Source organism: Macaca mulatta, chromosome 15, assembly GCF_049350105.2.
Source record: "Macaca mulatta isolate MMU2019108-1 chromosome 15, T2T-MMU8v2.0, whole genome shotgun sequence".
Classification (NCBI taxonomy): Eukaryota; Metazoa; Chordata; class Mammalia; order Primates; family Cercopithecidae; genus Macaca; species Macaca mulatta.
The window spans coordinates 92,344,290-92,368,374 of NC_133420.1; the positions used below are offsets into that span (position 1 = coordinate 92,344,290).

Below are 24,085 nucleotides of genomic sequence, written 5' to 3' on the forward strand. Positions count from 1 at the left end.
ACACAGAAAAAACAAGGCCTTCTCTTCATGCTAAGAGACATTTACAAGACACTTAGTAGTCACGGATCTGATTTTTAATTTGAGGCAATAAAAATTTCTTTTTTATGAAAGAAAGGTAAGAAGGGTAACCAGGCACGCAGTGGCTAATGCTTATAATCTCAGCACTTTGCGGGGCTGAGGCAGGAGAACTGCTTGGGCCCAGGAGTTCAAGACTAGCCTGGGCAATAGCAAAACCCATCTCTACAAAAATATTTTTTTTAAAAAATTAACCAAGCGTGATGGTGCATGCCTGTGGTCCCAGCTGCTTGCGGGGCTGAGGTAGGATCACTTAGGCCTGGGAGGTTGAGGCTGCAGTGAGCCATGATCACCTTCCACTGCACTCCAGCATGAATAACAGAGCGAGACCCTGTCTTAAAAAAGGACAAAAAGGGGAAAAAGATAAATTTACATCCAGGAATGGTAAATGATTATAAATGAAACTACGTTACATCCAGCTGCATCACAGCAATCTAGTGAAGGAAAAAGGATGTTTCAACCCACACCAGTTACAAAAGGATACGGAAAAAGGATATGGCACATAGATTTTTACTGAAAGTGGTTAAATTAATGTAAAGAGTTCAAGTTAAAAGTAAAGACACTGTAAAGAAACCTACAGCATGTTAACTCTAAAATCCAGCATGTTTAGGAAATGAGTCTCAGCTTCTTCTGTAGAACCCTAAAACAAATGTCAAGGCCGACTGATTTTATCCCATGACATAAACCTGGAAGACTTTTACCAGTAATAAGGCTAGCTTATATGAAGTGACTCTTTAAGTTCCAAATTCCTTTTACCTGTAAATTGTTTATTATGTATGATCTCCTAATAGTATGTATTTGTTACTTGTTGAATTTTTTTTTCTATCCAGCAATTTTTCTACAATAGTTTGTTTTACATACCAAAAAAAAAATCCTAAAAGGGTCACCATCTCACCTTCATCACTTGGTGCCTGCTGCTTCACAAGAGTCATCGGGGATCTTGCTGGAGGCCTGCTAAGTGGATGGCGCCAACTCTTAGAAGTTTTGTTCTCTCCCTCTGTTATCTAGTTACAGAACAAAAATGGTGGAGAAATACCATTATCAAAAACAAACTACCAAAAAAAAAAAAAAAAACCTACCGTTCACAATGATTTATAACTTAATGTTGAGGAAATCTTGTGGCTGTTTACCTCTTGAGGAATTAGTCCTTTAAGAAATTTAACCTTAAGGTCAAAAGAAATAGGAATCAATTCTAGTAATTTTACCCAGAGGTCAATTAACTCTTCTTCTACTTTGTATTAAAACACAAGCTGTAGGGCAGGGTAGGCCTATTAAACCTGCAATAAGCTAAGCAGTTAGCAAGTTTTCTAAAGGTCTTACAACTAATCTACATTTAGGATTATAGGCCAGGCACAGTGGCTCATGCTTATAATCTCAGCATTTTGGCAGGCCAAGGTAGAAGGATCACTTGAGCCCAGGAGCTTGAGACTAGCCTGGGCAACACAGGGAGACTCCGTGTCAATAATTTAAAAAAAAAAAAAAAAAATTAGCCAGGTCTAGTGGCATATGCCTGTGGTCCCAGCTCCTCAGCAGGCTAAGGTGGGAGGATCGCTTGAGTCCAGGAGGTCGAGGCTGCAATGAGCCAAGATCACACCACTGCACAACAGCCTGGGTGACAGGGCAAGACCCTGTCTCCAAAAATAAATAAGTAAATCTAAGATTGCATTCATAAAAATACAGGACTGTGGCTCTTGATCACCTCTAAGATGTTCCCATGTTAACATTTAGCAAGGAATTTTATTTTCTATCCTCCCAGAGAAGACAATCCTGCAAAGTTGAGGCTGTATACTTCTTTCCATTCAGAAATGAATCACCACTTCTAGATCACATACATAAACAGTCAAACAAGAAACCAAAAGTATTCTCTTTTTAAATGATACATTAATGCCATGTTGAAACCACTTAAATTTTACCAATGATTTTTCTGTCCGGGGATTTACAGACTATATATTCCTTTCCCAGGTAGAAAGTCATGTGTATCCGTACACCTTCCAGCTAGGACCCACCTTTTAAGCTCTCTTGCTTGCACAACACAAAATTTCTAAAGGCACGGGGAGGGGAAAGAGGATATCAGAGAGAGTTTGAACCCAGCGGGCTTACATCAAGAGGTGACTATGAAAGAAAACAATCTTAGTCTTCTTCCTGGTAAGCTGAAGAAGCAGTGGCCAGATACAGAGAAACTACTCTGGCCTCTGACTCCAACATATGATTCTAAGAAAATATGTAAGACCATTGTAATCAAAGCTAGGAATAAGAAAATAATGACAAATGCAATATAGGATGACAGCTATCTATGTTTATAATAGCTAAAAAACAACATGGGAAATTGTAACTCAGCCAAGAAGAAATATCACCACACTACTGTGCACCATACTGTTGTCATAGCTGGAGCTGTAACAGGATAAATTACATCAGGTTTCTGCTCTCAAGAAGCATAGATTATAGAGGTGTAAGGGAATATATAATAAATGAATAAATTGTATTTATCAGATACTACTCGGTAAATATGCAACGAAGAAAAATAAAGGACAAAGGAACAGAAAGTGATGGGGAGGGGCAGTTTTATAGGGTAATCAGAGAAGGCCTTTCTGATACAGTGATACTTGAGGGGAACTTTGAGTGCATACATATGATTATCTGGGGGAGGAGTATTTGGGGGAGCAAGAATAGCACGTAAAGTGAGAACATATGTGGTGTGTTCCAGGCACAGCATGGAGCCCAAGATGGATGGATGGATGGGTAGACAGAGTTTAAAAAATAACCTTAATACTTACTGAGTAGATCAACTAACACTAGCAGCTATCAGCATACACAGAGCATTACACTGAAGACTAAAAAACACTGACCAAAACTACACAAAAATTAAGTGGGGCGGTATTACATCTAGGAGTTATCCAACACCACGATGTAAGAAAAGAATGTCATGCAGCTATTCTTATGGGAAAGCCAAGCCTCTCAACCTTCAATAGCAATGTTGGTTTCTCTGCTGTCAGTCTTTGCTTGGGAAATGATAAAGATGAAGGAAAAGAGCACTAGATCTATAATCACCTTCCTTGAGAGCAAAGAAATCTGAACCTTTCAGCTCCATTCTACTTTAAAGAATGTCACTAAATGTAACTAAAGCGGGCATTTGACTGACTCACCTGTCCAAAGAATATCTGCTCGGCTACATTTAACTCATTCATGAAATTAAGTTGTAAATTTTTTTTCCTTTTTTTATTGAGACAGAGTCTCACTCTGTCGCCCAGGCTGGAGTGCAGTGGTGCGATCTCGGCTCACTGCAAGCTCCGCCTCTTGGGTTCACCCCATTCTCCTGCCTCAGCCTCCCGAGTAGCTGGGACTACAAGTGCACACCACCAGGCCCGGCTAATTTTTTTGTATTTTTAGTAGAGACGGGGTTTCACCGTGTTAGCCAGGATGGTCTTGATCTCCTGACCTCGTGATCTGCCCACCTCGGCCTCCCAAAGTGCTGGGATTACAGGCGTGAGCCACTGCACCTGTACCCCCGTCTTTGTTTTTAAGAAACAGGGTATCTTACTCTGTCACCCAGGATAGAGCACAGTGGTGGGATCACAGCTCACTGCAGCCTTAAATTCCTGAGCTCGAGTGATCCTCCCACCTTAGCCTCCCTAGTAGCTAGGACCACGGGCACACACCACTAAATTTTTCTTTAATTTTTTTGTAGACACAGGGTCTGACCATGTTGCCCAGGCTCATCTCGAACCCCTGGGCTCAAGGGATCCTCCCACCTCGGTCTCTCAAAAGTGCAGGGATTACAGAAATGAACCACCACATTTGGCCAAAATTGTAAATTTTGCTTACTAGTATGTGAATGCCATTTTCAGACTACTCTTAGGCGCCTCTTCAAAGAAACCAGACCATATTTTTTTTCATCTTTCATGTTTTATAAATTCAATGAGATATACAATTGTACATAAAAAGATAAACGCTATTGGGTCAAATCAGAAAAGTAGATTTAATTAACATTTTGCGACTGATGAGAAGCAGGGTATTTAAAGCTGCTATCCTTATACAACCTCCCTTGCTCCTACTCAGGGACACAAAGACCTGTTTTGAGTTGAAACGAGCAGGAGCAGTGTCTGTTCTGCAGCCAGCGCAACTTGTCAGTTCAAACAATTACTCCTTCCTCATCCACTTGAATTCCCTAATCAAGGTTGGATACATCAAAAAAAGTACTGAATTCTGACAATTGCTACAGACAGTCCTAGCTCCCCTGATCCACTCTTATGGCTACATGGACAGTTTCTACTGAATATGGAATAGTAATACTGCACAAGGACAATATTGTACAATTTTCCAAAAAGTCACAATGGGAAGCTAAATAACACAGAGGGGTCCTTCCTCAGAGGCAGAGACCTCTTTCGAGGAGGGGGCAGGACAAGAAAGGTCACCCTGGTCCTGAGATTCAGGGTCCATGAGGAAAGAGTAAGAAGAAAGCACGACCAGGTGAGTCCTGACACTGAAACAGAAGCTGTGGGAAGGCTGGGACCAGGAGGAATTAACTATTAGCAGAAAGTAGTCAGTGCCCAGCAGGTGAATTCTTCTGCAAGTGACAGAACAATTCTGTAATCTTTACTGTATCAATGTCAATATGACTGTGACTTTGTACTATAGTATTCTAAGACGGTAGCATTGGGAGAAACTGAGTAAAGGGTACAAAGAATCACTGTGCACTATTTCCCACAAATGCATATGAATCTACAATTACCTCAAAATAAAGAGTTTAATTTTTTAACAAAAAAAGACAACCAAGCGTCGACACGTGGCCATAAGCTGCGTGTGCTGAATTATCACTATGTGAGCCACAGCTCACAGAAGGCTTACCTCCCAGTTACTGAATGAAAATGATTAAGACCCACAAATGTAAAATGTTATTTATCTGTGCCCTAAAGGAGGATTTCAGTGCACAGAATGTTGTTTTCAAAATGTGCTCTCACCATATAATGAATATGGTAAAAATGGATATTGCCACATACACTGGGGACTTTGAAGCCATTTCTCTCTCCACTGGGGACCGCTGGGATTTCCCCAGGTTCAAGGCCATTCCCATGGCTCTCCACATCACTCTCTTCTTCCTCTGTTAACACATCATTACTCTCTGACACTGATGAGCATGACTGAGGTGACTTTGGCCATGAAAGCTTGGGTGGGTCTGATTTCTCGGGCTTCTCATAACCACTAGATAATGGAATGGAATCATCAGCCTCACTGAGTATAGAAGGTACACTTCTATATGCATAAGCTTTGTCATCCTCAGTTTTTATGTCTTCTGTTACAGATGTACTTAAGCAGCTGTTTCCTGAGGATAAAACAGAAGACTGTTAATAAATCTTGCATTGTATTATTACGAAGTAGAATTAGTAAATTATTCCCAACTGATTCCATATCTTACACACACATGCATACGCATGCACACACACATACATGCACACACACAAAACAAGCCTCATTTGTACCCAAACATACTAGCTCTGATTCTGAACAATCCAGTTCTTCTACTTAAGTATTATGCCAGGGTTCAAAACCTGGAGATCATTGTGCAAAGAACCATAGAGTGACAGAACTAATGAAATTGAGGGCCCTTAGGCAAAACCATCCAGCAATTCATAAACTGGCTAATTAAACATAGTGTAAGAGAAAGCATGATGAGGGGCCGGGCACGGTGGCTCACGTGTGTAATCCCAGCACTTCGGGAGGCCAAGGCAGGTGGATCACTTGAGGCCAGAAGTTCGAGATCAGCCGGGCCAACATGGCGAAACCCCAGCTCTACTAAAAATATAAAAATTAGTTGGGCATGGTGGCGCACACCTGTGGTCCCAGCTACTTAGGAGGCTGAAGCAAGAAAATTGCTTGAACCTGGGAGGCAGAGGTTTCAGTGAGCTAAGATTGTGCCACAGCACTCCAGCCTGGGTGACAGAGAGAGAGTCTGTCTCAAAAAAAAAAAAAAAAAAAAAAAAAAGGACCATAATGAAATATCCATATGTATTGCCTAACTCTCTTTTCTGCATCTGTTGTAATTCCCTTCGCTACCTTCTCTACCTTGCTATCTCGTATCCATTCATCAAAACTCAATTCAGATATCACCTTTGCCAAGAAACCTTGGCTCTCCAGCTTTTGTGTGTTTGAAGTCCTTCCTTGGTAAACCAGCAACATCCTAAGCGATCTCTATAATGCTACTTACCACACTGGATTGTAATTATGTGGTTATTTGCCTAGCTCTCCACCAAAACATAAACTCATTTTTTTAAAGTTCTGTGGTTTCAACTCTATCCACACAGCTATTTCAAGAGCAAAGGCAATGACGCTGGAGAAGCAGCTGAGGACCAGTTCAGGACTATATGAGGACTTTTTCTTTTACTGTAGGTGGAATAATACTAAGAAGATGGTAGTGAGAAGACCTAAGCTTTTTTCTTTTAAAGGATCACTCTGATGGTCACCTGGAGAACTGACTAGCTGGCGTGACTACAGCTGATACTCCTGAATAAGAAGGAAGCAATTGCTGCAGTTGTCCAGGCAAGAGCAATGGTGCCATGAGTGAGGGGGAAGCAGCAGAGGGAGTCAGATTCTGGCAGAGTGGGGAATCCCATGAGGAAGGATTTACAGGATGAGAGGTATGAGAGGAACACAGGAATTAGCATGATTATTACGAGACAAAAACTCCAACAAATATGAAAGAGGCAAATCATTAAAGCAGTTTCAGAAAAATATGCTACCAAAGGGAGAAAAGGCAAAGTAGCTGAGATTTTTAGACAATTGCTTTAGTACAGAAGAGAAGCGAGGGGACTATACATGTCATTTCACTAGGTTGACTTTTTATTATTGTTGTTGTTCTTAAAACCTTGATCTTTATTTTCTTCTTAAGTCGAAAGCTAAGAATCTACAAAGAATTATCGATAATTGGTTTTCTCTACTCATGTGAATTCAAAAGAAGCCTTCCAAAAACGTATATTGTAAATTGAGTTGCACTAAAAAAAAAAAAATAATAATCATTTTAGTCTCTTCTTTTTTATTAAACCAAATAGGCACTGCTGGCTGCTTGTCTCACAATTCTGCGACACACAGCAGTGAGGCTTTGTATAATATCCCCTGGGACTCTTGGTTGAGTTACCCCATGACTTTGGGTAGATTATTGATTAAGCTATGTGGACTAGTCAGATACTTGTCATAGTGAACATCGGTTTAAGACATCTGATCATCAACCACCTACTACTTATATGTGAAACATAATCAACCATCTTCTCACCTGAGAGTTTGATATGATCTGATAAATTCTGATCCACCTGCATCCTGCTAGCAGAGGACTCTTCTTCTGAAGGTGCTTCTGTGTTCCTCAGCTTCGCTGCTGCTTCTGACTTTTCACTGACCTTGACGTCATCTGTGCCTGAGTCGGGGTTAGGGACCTCTGCCCCATCGACTTCAGCTGACACTTCCTCTTCCTCCTCAGCCTTAGGCCTTTTAGAGGTAGATCTAGCACACTGGAAGCTGTCAACAAGAGAAGCAGTGGTCAGAGCGGGATGTCTGCAATGAATATGAAAAACACATCCCAATATAAATGTCATTTTCACTTGCTTAAAGAAGGAAAAAACTGACATTGTTAATCACTATGCCAAGTCAATGTTCACAACTGAAAGATTAAATTTGAAATCAAAATCTTAAGAACAATTCTCAGATCAATCAATAAAATTTTAAAATTCACACAACTGTTAATAATTGATTATTAAACATTATTTTGAAAAAGGGCCATTGCTAAAATTTTGTAGCAACGTTTTAAAAGTCTGAAAATAAAAATAAAGTAAAAAATGTTGAAATGAGAGAGAAATAAAATCAATCAATAAAATATTTAGATAATGAAGAAAATAAATGAAAAATCAGGATATCCTGTAAGGCTAGTGCTAAAAGTAAATTTTTTATATTTCAAGGTAAACCACTGACTACTTTTCATTTAGTTTTGTATAATTATCAGGTATGTATGAAAATAGTTCAAATTAAATGTCAATTCATCAACAGCTAAAGGATTTAAAACAGAAACAAGGCTAACTGGTACGTGGTTGTGGGTGTGGGTGCGGGTGGGGGTGGGTGTGGGTGTGTGTGTGTGTGTGTGTTTCATAAAGACACTGTCTCACTATATTGCCCAGGGTGGTCTAGAACTCCTGGCCTCAAGTGATCCTCCCTCACTAGACTTCCAAAGTGCTGGGATAACAGGCATGAGCCACCACATTCAGCCTAATTTTATGTATTTAACATCATACATCAACATACTATTTTCAGAGTGAACACAATTTTTATCTTCTTCCTCTCTATTTTCCAGCTAGTCACTTGATAGCTTTGGCATATATGCTTTTTACATATGAAACAAACATTCCTAACAACTAGGAACAATTACAAATCAACTCAAAGCAACAGTGTCCAAAACACACCCATATGTATTACACACACCCGAGAAACTACCACAGGACTAAGCACTGTACGATGTCAGAGATTGCAGAGAATAGGGTGGCCAGCGATAACCTATATAAATCAGCTTTCCCTGCTGCTGATGGCAGTAACAGTAGTAGTACTGTCATCACCATCATTACTTTTGTTGCAAATCCATGCATTGGCTGATTTAGGAAAATCTCAACATTATAAACAGTGTAGTACGTGTGGAAAAAAAGAAGGCTGACATGTGCTTGAGACGTCAATGAATCATTTCCTTCATCAGACTTCCCTAAATGGGATATTTCCAAAGGGAGATCAATAATCTCTAAATATCAAGCTACAAGGCTGAGCATATTAAACAAGCCCATAGTCAGGCTTTCTAACTAGGTAAGCAAGTTCCATTGATTATTTGAACCTACTGACAAGCATTTCGATCTCTTCAAGTGTCATAAATCTATGGTCTCTATCAACCCAAAAGGCCCACTGTGGTTAATAACTGGAAACCAAGTCATACACCTAATGAAAATATTGTGTTTTCCATCCACTAAAGAACAATGTTCAAGATGTTCTACTGGTATGTATTCTGAACTCAGGATTGGATACTGCCTCCTTCCAATGCTGGGTTCTTTCGTGCTATGAATTAACACATTTATCAAAGACACTGACTGTCCAAATTAGTATTTCTCAAACTCTTCTTGAATGTAACACACAGTGAGTTATACATTTCAGATAGTGGCACTACATACCACAGACACACATACTCACACGTCATGAGTGAATATTTGCCCTTACCACAGAGGAAGCACTACAATCGTTTTTATTCTATTTTACCACCTCATTTTAAAATGTTGGTCCTGACCTACTAACAAACACACTGACAATCATTGCGGTAAACTATAGGGTGAAATATCAACACCTGAGTTAGTTTTGCACCTCAGGTCTAGCTCTTACAAAATGCCGAAGTTTGGCTCCATGTTGGTTCTTTCACTCACTACCATTTTAAATTAGCAGAAAATAAATATCAGGGAAAAGAAAAGACAGAAAATAAGCATCATAAGTCTGGGCAAAGATGTAAAATTATGGTGTTAGTTAGTATCAAAAAAGTGGAAACACTCTACAGGGGATAAAATACATGCAGGCATTAAAAATTATGTTGCAGCAAATCAATCAGTTACATGAAAAAAACACTCAAAACTCATCATCAGATTGTTAATAGAGCATGGCCCCAGATTTGGAAAGATATATAATATTCATAAAATACATAATAAATATATAGGTAAAGGATATATACAAAATGTTAACACTGGTTATCTCTGGATAGTGAGGTTATGAGTGATATGGGATTCCTTCATTATTCTTTTCCTTATTTTACAAATTTCCTCCAATGCACAAATATTACTTTTATAATCTGAAAGAAAAACAATGAGTAATATTGAAGAGGAAAATTTAATATAAAATTGGAAAACATAAGAGCCTTAAAAGGTAGCCTAAGGACCTGAGCAATACAACACACACCCTATTCAATAGGTTTTAAAACAACAAGATGCCCACAGCAGATCTAAAAGCTTTTGAAATGATCCTGGCCACAAAGACGGAATGGAAAATAAAGTTCACAAGGATAAGCATGTTTCAGAAATGCCATGTGCTGTGTTTTACATCTTATGAAAGAATAAAACCAAGTGCATAAAATGTAGCAAAATATAAGCATCTAGATGAGAGTAGTAGCTCGGATGTTGGACAAATGAAGATGACCACTAAAGCCAAAAAGCAAAACGGTGGCAAAATGAAAAAGTGGAAAATCAAGTTATTGATTAACATATGGAAATGCACAGAAAGGAACAATACAGACATAAAATACATTCATGTAAGTGGTCTAACAAATTCTATATTGTTCTATTTGCCATGTACAGCAACTTCAGGAATATTCTCAAACAAAATAAATATACATCTCTTCCTATATTGTATTTATTACACATCTAACAATTAAAAATAATTTGTGTCACATTTTCAGAAAGGTATTAAGTTACAATGAATAAATAGAAAAAGCAAGTAGATTGCCTTTGAGAACACCACATCCAATGACCCATTTTAACTGAGAAAACACTACAGGCAAGGAGCGTCAGTGGGGTGAGGGGTCATTACCTCCGGGATGCTTTTCTTACTTTCCTCCTTCTCTGCAGCCATGCTTTTACTTCAGGGGTGGATGCTGGAGTAGGCTTCGTGTGATCAATGGTATATATATCCTTTCCTTGTTTCCAAAGCTGATACCTGTCTGGCTGAAATTTCCTCACAAAGATATCCATTGAAATTTTCACCATGTCTTTCCTGCAAGTGCACTGAAACACAACCGGGTTGGAGAGTGTTAAATGTTTCACTAACTATACAGTAACACAGAGTTAGTCCTTGAACACACCATCCATGAATACTTAGTCACTACATAATGGAGGATAATGCATTACATCATCAAACATTCAGTGGGTGATAAACCCAATTTCTTCTGAATAGAGATAAGAATCTATATATTCACATTTGTAATGTGGTTATAATGGTTTGTGGACCTCATAGGTAACTATGTACCAAGAAAAACTAAAAGGAAAGAGTGCTCATTTGGAAGCATGTCTGCAATGGAAAGATTATCTGCGCATCACAATGATGTGTCAATGAACTGAGCACTAAAAGGTCTATAAAGCGAAAACCTGGGTTGTCAACAAATAAAACAACCCAATGAATGTGTGATTAGAATACTTTAACCAATGAGTTGAGATAAATTTACTCCAAGATATATTTTGTTATATTTATGGTTATTAACAAACTGTCATAAGGTAACCCAAAATTAGGAGCAAATGAATAGCCTTTTCTACATCACATTACATACAACATCCAATACCATTAACAACAACAACAAACATATCCACTAAAATGAAGACATGGGGTAAAGGTGAGAAGTTCAAAGAAAAAATTATTTTGATCTACTATGCCTTTAATGCTCATGAATACATAGTTATCAGTCACATCTTATTAACCAAGTTTTCTATAAAGACTTCACGCAAAGTTTTATCAGGTCTAGGCCAACACTAAGCAACAGGGAAGTTATCATTCAAATGGTGGTGCATAAATAATCTCCAAGATTTAATTGATACACCTTGACAATCCCTAACATACCTGGTAACAGACTGACTGAACAGTTTTGACACAATAAGACTTTAGATATCTTGGTGATACAATTATGACCTCCATGCAAATTAATTCCAAAGTCTTAATAATATCCAAACCCAAACTCCCACCACAGAGTTCTCATCCTAATGACCATTACATTCAAAATACCTAAACTCAATGTCTTCAACTGCAAACCACACTGTCTATACCAAATGATACCACAGTTCTATTCTCCTACATTCATAGTCCACATTTCCTAGACACTCCCTACGCCTTCACCCCTAAAAATTCAGCCTTGTCTCCATATACAGTGTCTCCTGTCTCAATTCCTTCTGCCAGCATCCTTGCAGCTGCACTGCCTTGAATCCTAGCATAGAAGGCTAATTTCCCTGCCTGTCATTTCTCCTAACAATAATCCATCATTATAGCTGTTACTTTCATCTCCCCCAAATATCTTACAATCTTTCATTCCTGAGTTCAATAAGGTGTAATCACCTGGCTTTTCCTTTAGAATAAGGTCTAAATTTATGAGCCTGGCATTAAGGGTTCCAAGATTCTACTCCACCAATGAGATTTTCCGGTTTCTCTCCCGCAGCAAGTCAACATGAATATTCCTCTTCAACCCAAGTCATGGGAGCCCAAATGCCCCATATGCTTCATTACTTCAGTATTTTCCTCCTACCACACCACCTTCCTGCATACTAGTCTGCTATCCAGCAAAACTTCATCCTTAGCTCTGACTATAAACTGTCCCAACTGTTCCTCTGAACCTAATACTATTTATCTACACCGCTGCTTTCTATTATTGGTTACGTATAATGAGGGTTCGAAGTTATCTTGCTATAATTATCTTGCCACTGGAATATAGAAAATGAGGGTCCTGAGAAAGTGAAAGATATTTTGGATTAAGATGTAATCTATTGACAAAAGCGGAAAAAAAGCTTGGACTTATAACAAGAAACTTTCTTCAAGTGTTACTCAGATTGCTTCACAAAGAAAAAATAAACAGTGAACAAAGTGATGCTCCCCATTTTAATGAGCTAATGTAGGCCTGATCATGATTACAACTGTAACATCCCTAGGGCAGATAAGCTGGTGAGGTACAGAACACTATTTCTGAGGAAAGTGTCTCAGAAAAAAAACCTTTGACTTGATTAATATTCATCTTGTTTGCTCAGATGATGCTACGAAGCCTAAACAGAAACAGCAGATAAGCCATGGTCAAAGAGGAGGTTGCTCAGAGACTGGAGGATGGTATTGCTAGACAAACTTGCTGAACAGATTAGGCATGTGACTCATGGATCCAATCAAGCGTGTCAGCAGAAGCCAGGAACAGAGAACGTGGTTATCCAGGAAAGAGCTGTGCAGGACCATCTTGCTTGATGGTTGGATGTCCATGAACTGCACAGAAGACTGACAAGGATTTTGAGACTTTTATACCGGCAGAAATGCTGCCGGCCTGAACTGAAAGGACCAGAGACAGGAAAAAATAAAGGAACGACTCCAAGGACAGAGCCACAAACGCAGAACGACTGAGTCAACAGAACCTCATTGGGCCATTACAACAGCCCTAACAAACTACCCTTCAGGAGGTACAGAAACATGCCACCCTGTGTCTTAAGATTTGTTATTTGAGGATTAAATCAACCAGAAAACCCACCTACACTAAATTTTTCTAAATGACCTAAATCCACCAACAATTACAATCTCAGTAACGGTATAAAAGATAATATAAAAAGATAAGTTTACACCTTTAAAGTTTATTTGGAATTATTATGCAATGGAAGATGGGAAAAAGATAACACCATATCAATTTGCTGAGAAACTGTAAAACCCATGATGCAAATAGTGTTTAGAAGACTGGATTCAAACTCCAGCTTCAACACTGACAAGCTACGAAATCTTCAACAGCTTCTTTAACCTCTCTGTGCCTCAGTTCCCCCATCTGAAAAACTGGGAGGAACAGTGGTAACTATCCTCATGGGGCTGATAATAGAATTGGCTTATACAAATTGCTTTTTAGTATTCTGACCACAAGAACATAGAGGTTTCTAGTGTTATCTTATTTTGCCTTACCGAAAAAGTGGAAGCAACAAACGAAATAAGAATCAGAATACTGCATCTAACAAATGGTCTTAAGGGTCAAGGGGAAGTAAGTGCATGGTGCTTCTGAAGAATCAAACAGAAGGAGCAATCCCAGACTTCTAGGAGATTGAGAAAATCCTAGAGGACTGGGCCATTGTCACGGGAGAGGTGAGAGCAGTGTACCTCAAGTTCCTGTTTGTATCCTATGTTGCAACCAGACTCAACTCCATGGCTTCACATCTAGAGCAAACAACTGAAACTGGAGGCCCAGAAGATGACAGGCATTAATGAGAGGAAATGCCCATAACATGAATTAACACTGCCCAGGTGTTCAAGGTAGGATGCTGCAAGGTAAAATAAGATGGAGGCAGGGGTTCGACTCATGTGACTTCTTCGTTCTCCACTGTATTTAAAAAACAAAATAGGCCTCCTTTCAACATAAGAGCTTAGTATTACATGGCAACATGTATGCGGTTTTGGGAGACATGAAATAATATCCACTTGAATCTCAGGATTGAAGAATAACTTTCAGAACATACCGGGGAAAAGTTCCTTTCTTGTTTACATAATATAAAACTCTAGTGAATTTCAAACATATCATATCATAACCTAAAGAGGATATTTAAAATTTAAAGAGAATTACTGTCTTTCATAGAAAAGTGTTAATTTTCCAACAATTATGAAAAGAATCCAATGTAGAAGATGAATTAGATTTGTTGAACAGGACAATCATAAAGAAGGGAGGAGCCAATGGCAAACTCTTATTTTGAAGATTTAAATATGTCCAAATGACACTAGGCGTGTGGGTATAACCTGTAGTCCCAGAACTTTGGGAGGCCAAGGCAGGTGGATGGCTTGATCCCAGGAGTTCTAGACCAGCCTGGGAAACATGTTGAAACCCCGTTTCTACTAAAAATACAAACAATCTCATAACCCAGTCTCAAAAACAAATAAGCCCAAATGAAACACATATTGTTGTCTTCTGGTGATGCACGAGTAGATACCATACCTTTAGATCTATCCTATCCTGTCCTATCCTTTAGATCTGAAATACTGTCCTTTAGAGTAGCCACCAAAAATGTATTTACCGATAAAAATGACTTATGCCAAAAAAAAAAAAAAAAAAAAAAACAAACAAACAACATATTGCTATTTCCTTAAGAAATGGGAATGGATAATTTAAAAAGCAAAAGTTAGTTTTAAACACCCTAAATTTTTAAATCAAACTCCAGCCTCCCCTCTCCCAAAAATGTTATTGCTCTTGAAGGTTATCAGCTAATTATCTCTGAGGCACAAATTACATTAGATCAGAACTACAGAATGAAAAAGGCATCTATTCTATATTCTATCCAACACAAAGCAAATGTGCCTGACATCCTCCAATATATAAGGTATAAAAACATGGGACTGTGTATAAAATTTTAAAATGCAAAATGTTCAATGAAATTGCAATTCACTGGCTTTAAGAACCCAACAGTTTATATGTTATTAACACAAGTTGCCCTCTGAATAGTACTATACATATAATATTATGAACAAATGGAAGAGACATTCGATATTTCATTATTTTCTAACAACCTTAATGTTAGTGAAGAAAATAAGAATTAAGAATGTATTAACAATCATTTCTAATTTGTATTATGACTTCATAATTCATAATTATTCATCATTTCTTTCTTCATTATTTCTATATTAAGAAGTAACAAAGCACTGCTAAGTGTCAGGAATCAAAGTAACCTCTTATTTAACCAAGAATATGTCTGGTGGTGGTAACTAATAGGGCCAAAATCATTAATTAGGCCTGACATGTAATTTTTATTCTAGCTCCTCAGACTACACTCTCATAATCACGTAGATCTGTGCAAGTTCAGATATGTTAGTCTAAAAAAAAAAAAAAAAAAAAGTGTAATACCCTAACTGAATTATTTTATTTTTGAGACACAGTCTCACTTTGTCACCCAGGCTGGAGTACAGTGGCGCAATCTCAGCTCACTGCAATCTCCCCCTCCCTGGTTCAAGCGATTCTCCTGCCTCAGCCTCCCAAGTAGCTGGGATCACAGGGCATGTGCCACCACTCTCGGCTGATTTTTGTATTTTTAGTAGAGACGGGGTTTTGCTATGTTAGCCAAACTGGTCTCAAACTCCCAACCTCAGGTGATCCACCTGCCTCGCCCAAAGCGGTGGGATTACAGGCGTGAGCCACTGCGCCTGGCCCTGAATTTCTTACTTTATTTCTAATGAACCATTATTGTGAATTATCTCAGATACCTTGCCCCATCTGACCTTCCTACACCACTCTATTCTTAACCATGAGCATGCAAACAGTGTCTGTCTTATAGAGAAGTATATTCTAGGTGCCTAAAGAGTCCCTTAAAAATATTTGTTAAATAACCTTAAAAAAAAAATGTAAGGAAACAGAGACAGGCTCGGAGGATACACATTAATTAGTCCAAGGTCACATACCTAATAAGTAACAGAGATTTTGCTAGAATCAAATCTAGCAGTTCTATACTCTTACCCAATCTACTGTGGAAATTCCAAAACAAAACCACATTCAATACATATAACATGTTTTATAATTTAAATGGCCACATTTTTCCATCTCAATCTTCTTTATCTATGACCCATAGCCAAACTGAAATTGTAGCTGCAAATAAACGTCCGGGACTCATTATATTTGCTTTCTATGCATGATATCATGCTGTGTTGATAGAGTTTAACCAGCCTAGCTAACAATTTTCCAAAATAAGTTTCCTTCCCTCCTCCCACTTCTAATAGGTTCAGATTAATTTCTCTGGAATATGTGCAGGCTTCACTGTGCCAGGATATGTCTCCCTTATAAAGTAAGGCAATTATAAAGTAATTTAAGGTATGGGACTAGAAACTCAATCTTTCCGACCCATGAGAGCACTGTTCACATAGACAAAAACTATGCAAAAAGAAGGGGAATGGATTCAAACAGTTTGCTCCAGGGTCTCCAAAAGATTCTGTGGAAATTATTTTTAGAATTTCTGCTTCTCAACACTTAGCTGAATATCTGACAGAAAGGTTGTGGAAGTTCAGAGTTACAGATATTAAACAATCCACTCCTGCTGTGCCATGTAAAACAGCATGAAATTGAACTCTTTAGTATTCAGTGGTAGATAAAGTTATTTTGTTCTGAATTCATGCACTCCATGCCACAGTTTATACGGATGATAAATCTGAGGAAGATCAGATAAAAATAGGGCTTGGCACACTCTTAGAGATCTAAATTCTTTATAAACATAAATATTTGTATGAGTCTACATGATCATATATGAAAGCAGACAGGCAGGGTGTGGTGGCTCACGCCTAGAATCCCAGCACTTTTGGAGGTCGAGGTGGGCAGATCACCTGAGGTCAGGAGTTTGAGACCAGCCTGGCCAACATGGTGAAACTCTGTCTCTACTAAAAATACAAAAATTACCTGGGCATGGTGGCGCATGCCTGTAATCTCAGCTACTCGGGAAACAGGCAGGAGAATTGCTAGAACCCAAGAGGCGAAGGTTGTAGTGAGCCAAGGTCGCACAACTGCACTCCAGACTGGATGACAGAGTAAGACACTGTCTCAAAAGAAAAAAAAAAAAAAAAAAGCAGACAGAAATGGCACGGATGCATATTGTTGAATATAATGTTGTATGTAATCCTTCTCCTAAAATGTTTTTATTAAAATGTTCAGGTATACTGATTTCCTTGTTAGAGACTCTTTCAGATATTTCTTTTTAAATGACTAAGTTAATACAATTAGAAGGCATCCTGAACCCAGAATGAACCTTAGGAAGTAAGTTATCCACTTGAATCATCATATTCTAATTCATGGATAAGAAACTGAGGCACAAAAAATGCTAACTGACTTGTTGGATGTCACAAGGATAGTAACTGGGGGAAAAAGGGGTTTAAGTCATGTGAGATTCAGTATCCTACCCACCAGCCTCTTTGGGTTTTCAATTTCGTAACCACTGAGTACACAGGAACATAATGAGTAATTTAAGGGGTCTGAATACAGAACTAGCTGTCTTACAGGTTTCACAATGCTGGCCGCCATTAAGTACCATCTGACTGATGCTGAAGACATTTACCTTTTTCTACTTCTGCTGAATATGAGATAACACAGCATCTCCTGTCCTCTTCCATCTTTTCTGCACAAGTCAAACAGCAGTATGAACGTAGGTAAATATTAATGAGGAAATAATGTTTTAAAAGAAGGGAAGGGGCAAGGATGTTAATCAATAAGGAGAAAAAATTTAAAACTAGCTATGCATGCATAATAAAATACCCAGAAGAGAAGCTCTAGATAGTGTATCAAGGGTGCTCTCACTTGAGAGAAACAAAAATAACAATTTTCAAATAAACTCTAGGTTACCACATTTTAAAATGCTATATGTCATACTAATTTTGAGTGTGAGTCTCTAGAAAAAATGAAACCTTGATTTATTTAGCAGCCATGTTGAAAACAATAACCTGCACTCCATGTACTCTGATTATATGTCACCTGCCACCTGAAAACTCTGGTATTGTTCTTAAAGCGGGAAAATACCTAATGAAAGCTAACTAGACCAAGACAGTAATGCTTTTAGTCTATTTGATTTTCTAATGTTAACAATATGGTCAGGGGCTGGGTACAGTGGGGCTCACGCCTGGAATGCTAGCACTTTGGAAGGCCGACACAGGAAGATTTCTTGAGGCTGTAAGTTCAAGAGCAGCCTGGAAACAAAGCAAGACCCCGTATCTGGGGGAAAAAACAGCAGCAGAAATTTAACACTAAATAAGAAAAGGAAAACAATTCATGTTTTTGAAATAAAAATTTGACAATTCAATGACAAAACATACTTTTTCAGCCAAACTTCCCTATAAAAACAGTAGTACTATAAGTAAATAATTCAGCATCTCAGATTCACTTTACCTAGCAATCCCTGCCTTCCCTCTCAAGTATGACACTATGTCTGGCCCCGCTATTATATTTTCTCTGTTATTAGTTTCATGAAATGATTTAAAGTGGACAAAAGACAGATGTATTAAACTTGAATCAGAAAAAAAGCAAACAGAAGACAGAAAAACGCACAATAGATTTAAGTGCTCTTACAATTTATCTCTAGCCAAATTTAAACATCATCAAACAGGAAGAATATGGAGAAACATTTCTTGAAAGAAGATTCATTATTATTCTAACAAATCAAAATGAGAAGAACAGGATTTAAATCAGTTTAAACCCAACAGGTATCCAACACGCAGAACTAACTCCCATGACTGTTACCATTAGCTGCCTAACATGAAACTCACAAATAGCAAAACAAAGCTGCGTTAAACCAGTCTGTGACGTGGTAAGAATAAAGCATGCCAACAATTTGGCAACATATACCAGAATGTTTAAAATATTTAACAGTCTTTTAAAATATGAATAACCTATGACCACAATTGGTGGCATTTTCCTAAGCAGATAATTTTGAATTAATATACAACTTAATTTTAACAACACACAGCTCATCTGCATTTATCAAATATCTCAAAATTAGAAAAAAAATTTCTGATACTCTTTTAAGAAAGTATGGTATAGCCATGTAAACTGATTTTATGGGAGAATATTTAATCATATGAAAACATATTACCATTAGGTAGAGAAAATGGGGTGTGTGTGTGTGTGTGTGTGTGTGTGTGTGTGTGTATTTTTTTTCTATTTTCACATGTGTAGATATGTATATCTACAAATATATATATATTTTTCACACATGTAGATATATATACACAAACACACACACACACACACACACACACACACCCCTCTATTTTCACAAAATAGGAAATGGCTCCCCACTAAACAGATGGAGCGAGTAAGAGATCAACGTCTCTCTCTTGATTTCTCGCTGTCACTCTTGATCTTTCTATCTTAAACCAAAGGTGTTTTATTTTGAAACCCATTGTTATTTTCCCTTCAGATCACTTGTCACAATGTGTAATCGTATTTTGTGTATTTTCTTAGTTCTCAGTTGTTTTCAGCACTAGAACCTACACTCGGTGAAGACAGGCATCAGGTCTGTTTTACCACTCAGTATCTGTCATCACCACATAGTATATGCTCCATAAATATTAGCTGAATGATGGCTAGCCCACTAGAGTAATGCCAGCAATGTTAGAAACAAGTCAAAAATGAAAATTAACATCAAATGTTGACTCACCATATTTGAATTATTCAATAACTTCCCTCATTTCTATTTATGTAAGTTATTTTTAAATTAAATTACCTGATCATTGTGTAGAACCCTTGATTAGATGACCTTAAAGTATTACATTACTACGTGAGGGAAGTCTGCCTTAATTAATATCAAACATGTCATAAATATTAAGGAGCTTTATTTGCCCAGGAAATGACATTCATCTAGAAACTACAATACAGATTTCTAACTATGCATACACTTGTTAAGAAATTGGTTAATTCAAATAAAATGTAGAATCATCATTGATATAATGAATCATTAACAAGCTCTGGACAAAAGAATTCCTTGACTACCCGAGGGGCAAAGAGACTGCTGATAAAATCTAGAAAGTGATTTGGTATTATCAGGTGTATTTTTACTCTACAGAGATTCATTAATCAGTCCAAATGTTAAAACAGGCTACATAATAAATGCAGTTTTAATGATCTACATGTCCTCATATTCACAGGCACTTTTAATATATTTAAATCCAAACTGGAATAAATCAAAAAAGGAATCACAAATGCAGCTGAAATCAGCCCCATGTTCTGCCAAGCAGTAAAGACCCCTTTAAAACAATTCCATATTTCTAGAGCCAAAAAAAGCTCCACATTTGTATAACTTATATAATAATCACAGTAAAGATTACTCATCTATATGTGTAATAAGAAATCATTACACGGCTATAGTTTCACTTATTTCTTCAGATGTGGCTGCCTATTACAATCCATCTACTGTCACAAAAATTTTTTTAAATCTTTTTTTTTAAAAAAAGGAATGTGCTGTCACCACCAGTGCATAAATATAAGCTGCAGCAGCTATCCATTAAATCAAAATGCAAAACCCTTTCCTCAGGGGGTCTGAAAGACCAAATTAAAAGGGAGAAGAGGGTAGAGGAGAAGGAACGATGGGTACGTTCCATGAGCTGTTGCTAAGAGGAGGAACCCTGGGGGCCAGACCGGGGTAGGGGTCAGGGTGGGGGGAGGTGGGAATATTGTTTTTTAAATAGCAATAAACAATTATCACATACCAATTCTGCTCATACTTTGTCTTTCCCTTTGTCCAAGAACACAGGAAATAAGTTGAAAATGGCTTCTCAACTATTCTAAGTCATCTTAGCCACAAAATTATCACACCTGATCCATATAATCTCTGTCCCAAGACTAAATTACAAGCCTTTCCTTCACAGCGCAAAATCATGAAGCCTATGCCACCACAAGCTCTAATTTCCCCTCTCTATGAAATGTATATTGGGAAGAAAACTAACAGGAAGTCCAGCACTTTAACCAAATATTAAATTACATCCATCTTCGGTTCAAATTTAATACTTGTGCCACAGCAGTATGTCCACAGTAACCAGCTATGAAGCATTCACTCTACAAATATTTTGGTGCCTAATGTGTCCCAACAGGTACAATTACAGTGACCAAGGTTCATAAGTAAGTAAACTACAAGAGGGAGGGCAGAAGTCTAAAAAGTTTTCAAAGTTCATCATTGGTTAAGTTTTGGGAAACCTAATGGGGCTATTTTATTCATAAGAAATCATTACTCATTATTAAATCTCTTCAAAAAATTTTACTGGAACCGATGTGGCTGAATTAAATGACAAAATTGCATCGCATGATTTGTTCCTAAGATTTCTCTTCATTAGGATGCTTTCTGACTAAAAGGAGCACCTTGATTGTCCCCCAAGCTCAGGCATGTAATTTAGGGAGGCTAGACTGGCCAAACATTCCATCCCAATGGCAACAGTGACTGGTTCAGACATGGGCACACGGCCCAAGCGACACCAACGGGTTCAGTGGGAATGTGTCGGTAGCTTGTTATCCTAGAGAAGCTAACAGTCATCTTTACCACAACACGGGAAACAACGGCCTGAGAAAGAAATCCATAGAGCAGCGAGTATGAAAAGAGATGTCAAGTAGGTAGTCCTGCATCCGGAAAATATTTACCCATAGGACCAGCTAAGGCAGAATCAATACACTTAATATTCATCTCTAAGTATATGACACTCAAAATAAATATTAAAATCATCTCTGAACATAGAAAACAATTTTAAATAAAAACGGTCCTCCAGTCTGTTACTGGAAATGCATCTACAGTTGAAACCAGAGTGTAACAATTTGTATTTGACATATGAAAAAAACGGTTTTATAGTCAGCAAGGGATGGAATGGGTTAGCAGGTAAGACAGTCATATGATGTGATCCAGGTATGGATGTAAAAGTTAAATTAACAAGACAATCAATAAAGGAACAGTATATATAAGGATCTGCCAAAACAGACTATTTACATTTCCATTTTTACATGTGTTCAAAACAATTAAAGTCAGTTAATATGCTTGGAATATCAGGTCTAAAAGTAAACAGATAAAATAACCCTATGTTCCTAATGTGGAGGCTTGATTTTTAGATAGCTGTTTAAACCAGCCACCATTTTAAATGTCAGTCAGAACATACAAAAAGGCCTTCAATATGAAAAGTTTATACATATAAAAATGCAATTCTGGCTCTACAGCGTTAAGAAATAAGTATCAAAATAGAAATTAACAATTAACCCAGGCCAGGCACGATGGCTCAAGTCTATAATCCCAGCACTTTGGAAGGCAGAAACAGGAGGATCACTTGAGGTCAGGAGTTCGAGACCAGCCTGGCCAATATGGTGAAACTCCATCTCCACTACAAATATAAAAATTAGCCAGGTGTGGTGATCCGCGCCTGTGGCCCCAGCTACTCGAAAAGCTGAGGCACAAGAATCATATGAACCAGGAGGTGGAGGTTGCAGTGAGCCAAATCATGCCACTGCACTCCAGCTTGCATGACAGAGCAAGACTCTGTCTCAAAACACACACACACACACACACACACAATTAACTCAACAGAAGTTACATATTCCAATATCCCAGAACCAATATAAAAAATTTAAACACTCAATCTAAAACAGATTATTTTAAAAGCCCAATATAAAATACCATCTCGCTTTAATACATAGATTCAAACAGTAATTTTAATAAAATGTCAAAAATACGACGTCCTATAACCACAGAGATATGAAATTATGAAGTACCTGAAAATGAATAACATAGGTCCAAAGATAATATTAAGTAACTGGCATTGAACTACAAAGGTTTTTGGAAGCCTATTTTCAAAGAACCCTCACCTTGGAATTATTCTAGCAGTTCCAACAAAGTAAACTTACAACTCAGAAGGGCAGAATTCAACTACTTTCCTTTTACATTCTTTCTTTATGAAACCATAAAATATGTGAAAACAGTTTAACTTAATTATTGTTTAACCACAGCAACATCAGAGAGAGCAGAGGTCCTCTCTCTGAGAAGACCTGACTAAGCAGAATGCGAAGCTCCTGCAGCAGAGGCTGCATAAAAAAAACTGCTTCCCCAAGAACCACCCAGCATACACAGAAATGGTAATCCTGGTCTCCTTTCCTCAATGGCAAATAATTGATGGCATTTCTTCATTTATTAAAAGTAATTTTTGTAGAGACAGGGACTGAACTATGTTACTCAGGCTACCCTCAAAATCCAAATCTCAAGTGAGGATATGAACAGACATTTCTCAAAAGAAGACATTCATGCAGCCAACAGACACACGAAAAAATGCTCATCATCATTGGCCATCAGAGAAATGCAAATCAAAACCACAATGAGACACCATCTCACACCAGTTAGAATGGCGATCATTAAAAAGTCAGGAAACAACAGGTGCTGGAGAGGATGTGGAGAAATAGGAACACTTTTACACTGTTGGTGGGACTGTAAACTAGTTCAACCTTTGTGGAAGACAGTGTGGCGGTTCCTTAAGGATCTAGAACTAGAAATACCATTTGATCCAGCAATCCCATTACTGGTTATATACCCAAAGGATTATAAATCATGCTGCTATAAGGACACATGCACATGTATGTTTATTGTGGCACTATTCACAATAGCAAAGACTTGGGATCAACCCAAATGTCCATCAATGACAGACTGGATTAAGAAACTGTGGCACATATACACCGTGAAATACTATGCAGTCATAAAAAAGGATGAGTTCGTGTCCTTTTTGGCACATGGATGCAGCTGGAAACCATCATTCTCAGCAAACTATCGCAAGGACA

The 24,085-nt window shown here is 37.9% G+C and overlaps 1 protein-coding gene across 9 annotated transcripts in view; it reads right to left on the reverse strand.

Annotated features, from left to right (window-relative positions):
• KDM4C (lysine demethylase 4C) overlaps positions 1–24,085 on the reverse strand; it is a 415,179-nt gene that overhangs the window by 187,061 nt on the left and 204,033 nt on the right. For all 9 annotated transcript variants that reach the window (XR_013404839.1, XR_013404840.1, XM_015117703.3 and 6 more), the window contains 4 exons: positions 10,657–10,850; positions 7,340–7,578; positions 5,073–5,395; positions 971–1,079 (listed from right to left, as the gene is read on the reverse strand). Coding sequence is in view for 7 of the 9 variants with exons in the window: in XM_015117703.3 (XP_014973189.3) it covers positions 971–1,079; positions 5,073–5,395; positions 7,340–7,578; positions 10,657–10,850 (865 nt within the window). In the remaining 2 variants the exon portion in view is untranslated. The remainder of the gene's footprint in view (positions 1–970; positions 1,080–5,072; positions 5,396–7,339; positions 7,579–10,656; positions 10,851–24,085) is intronic.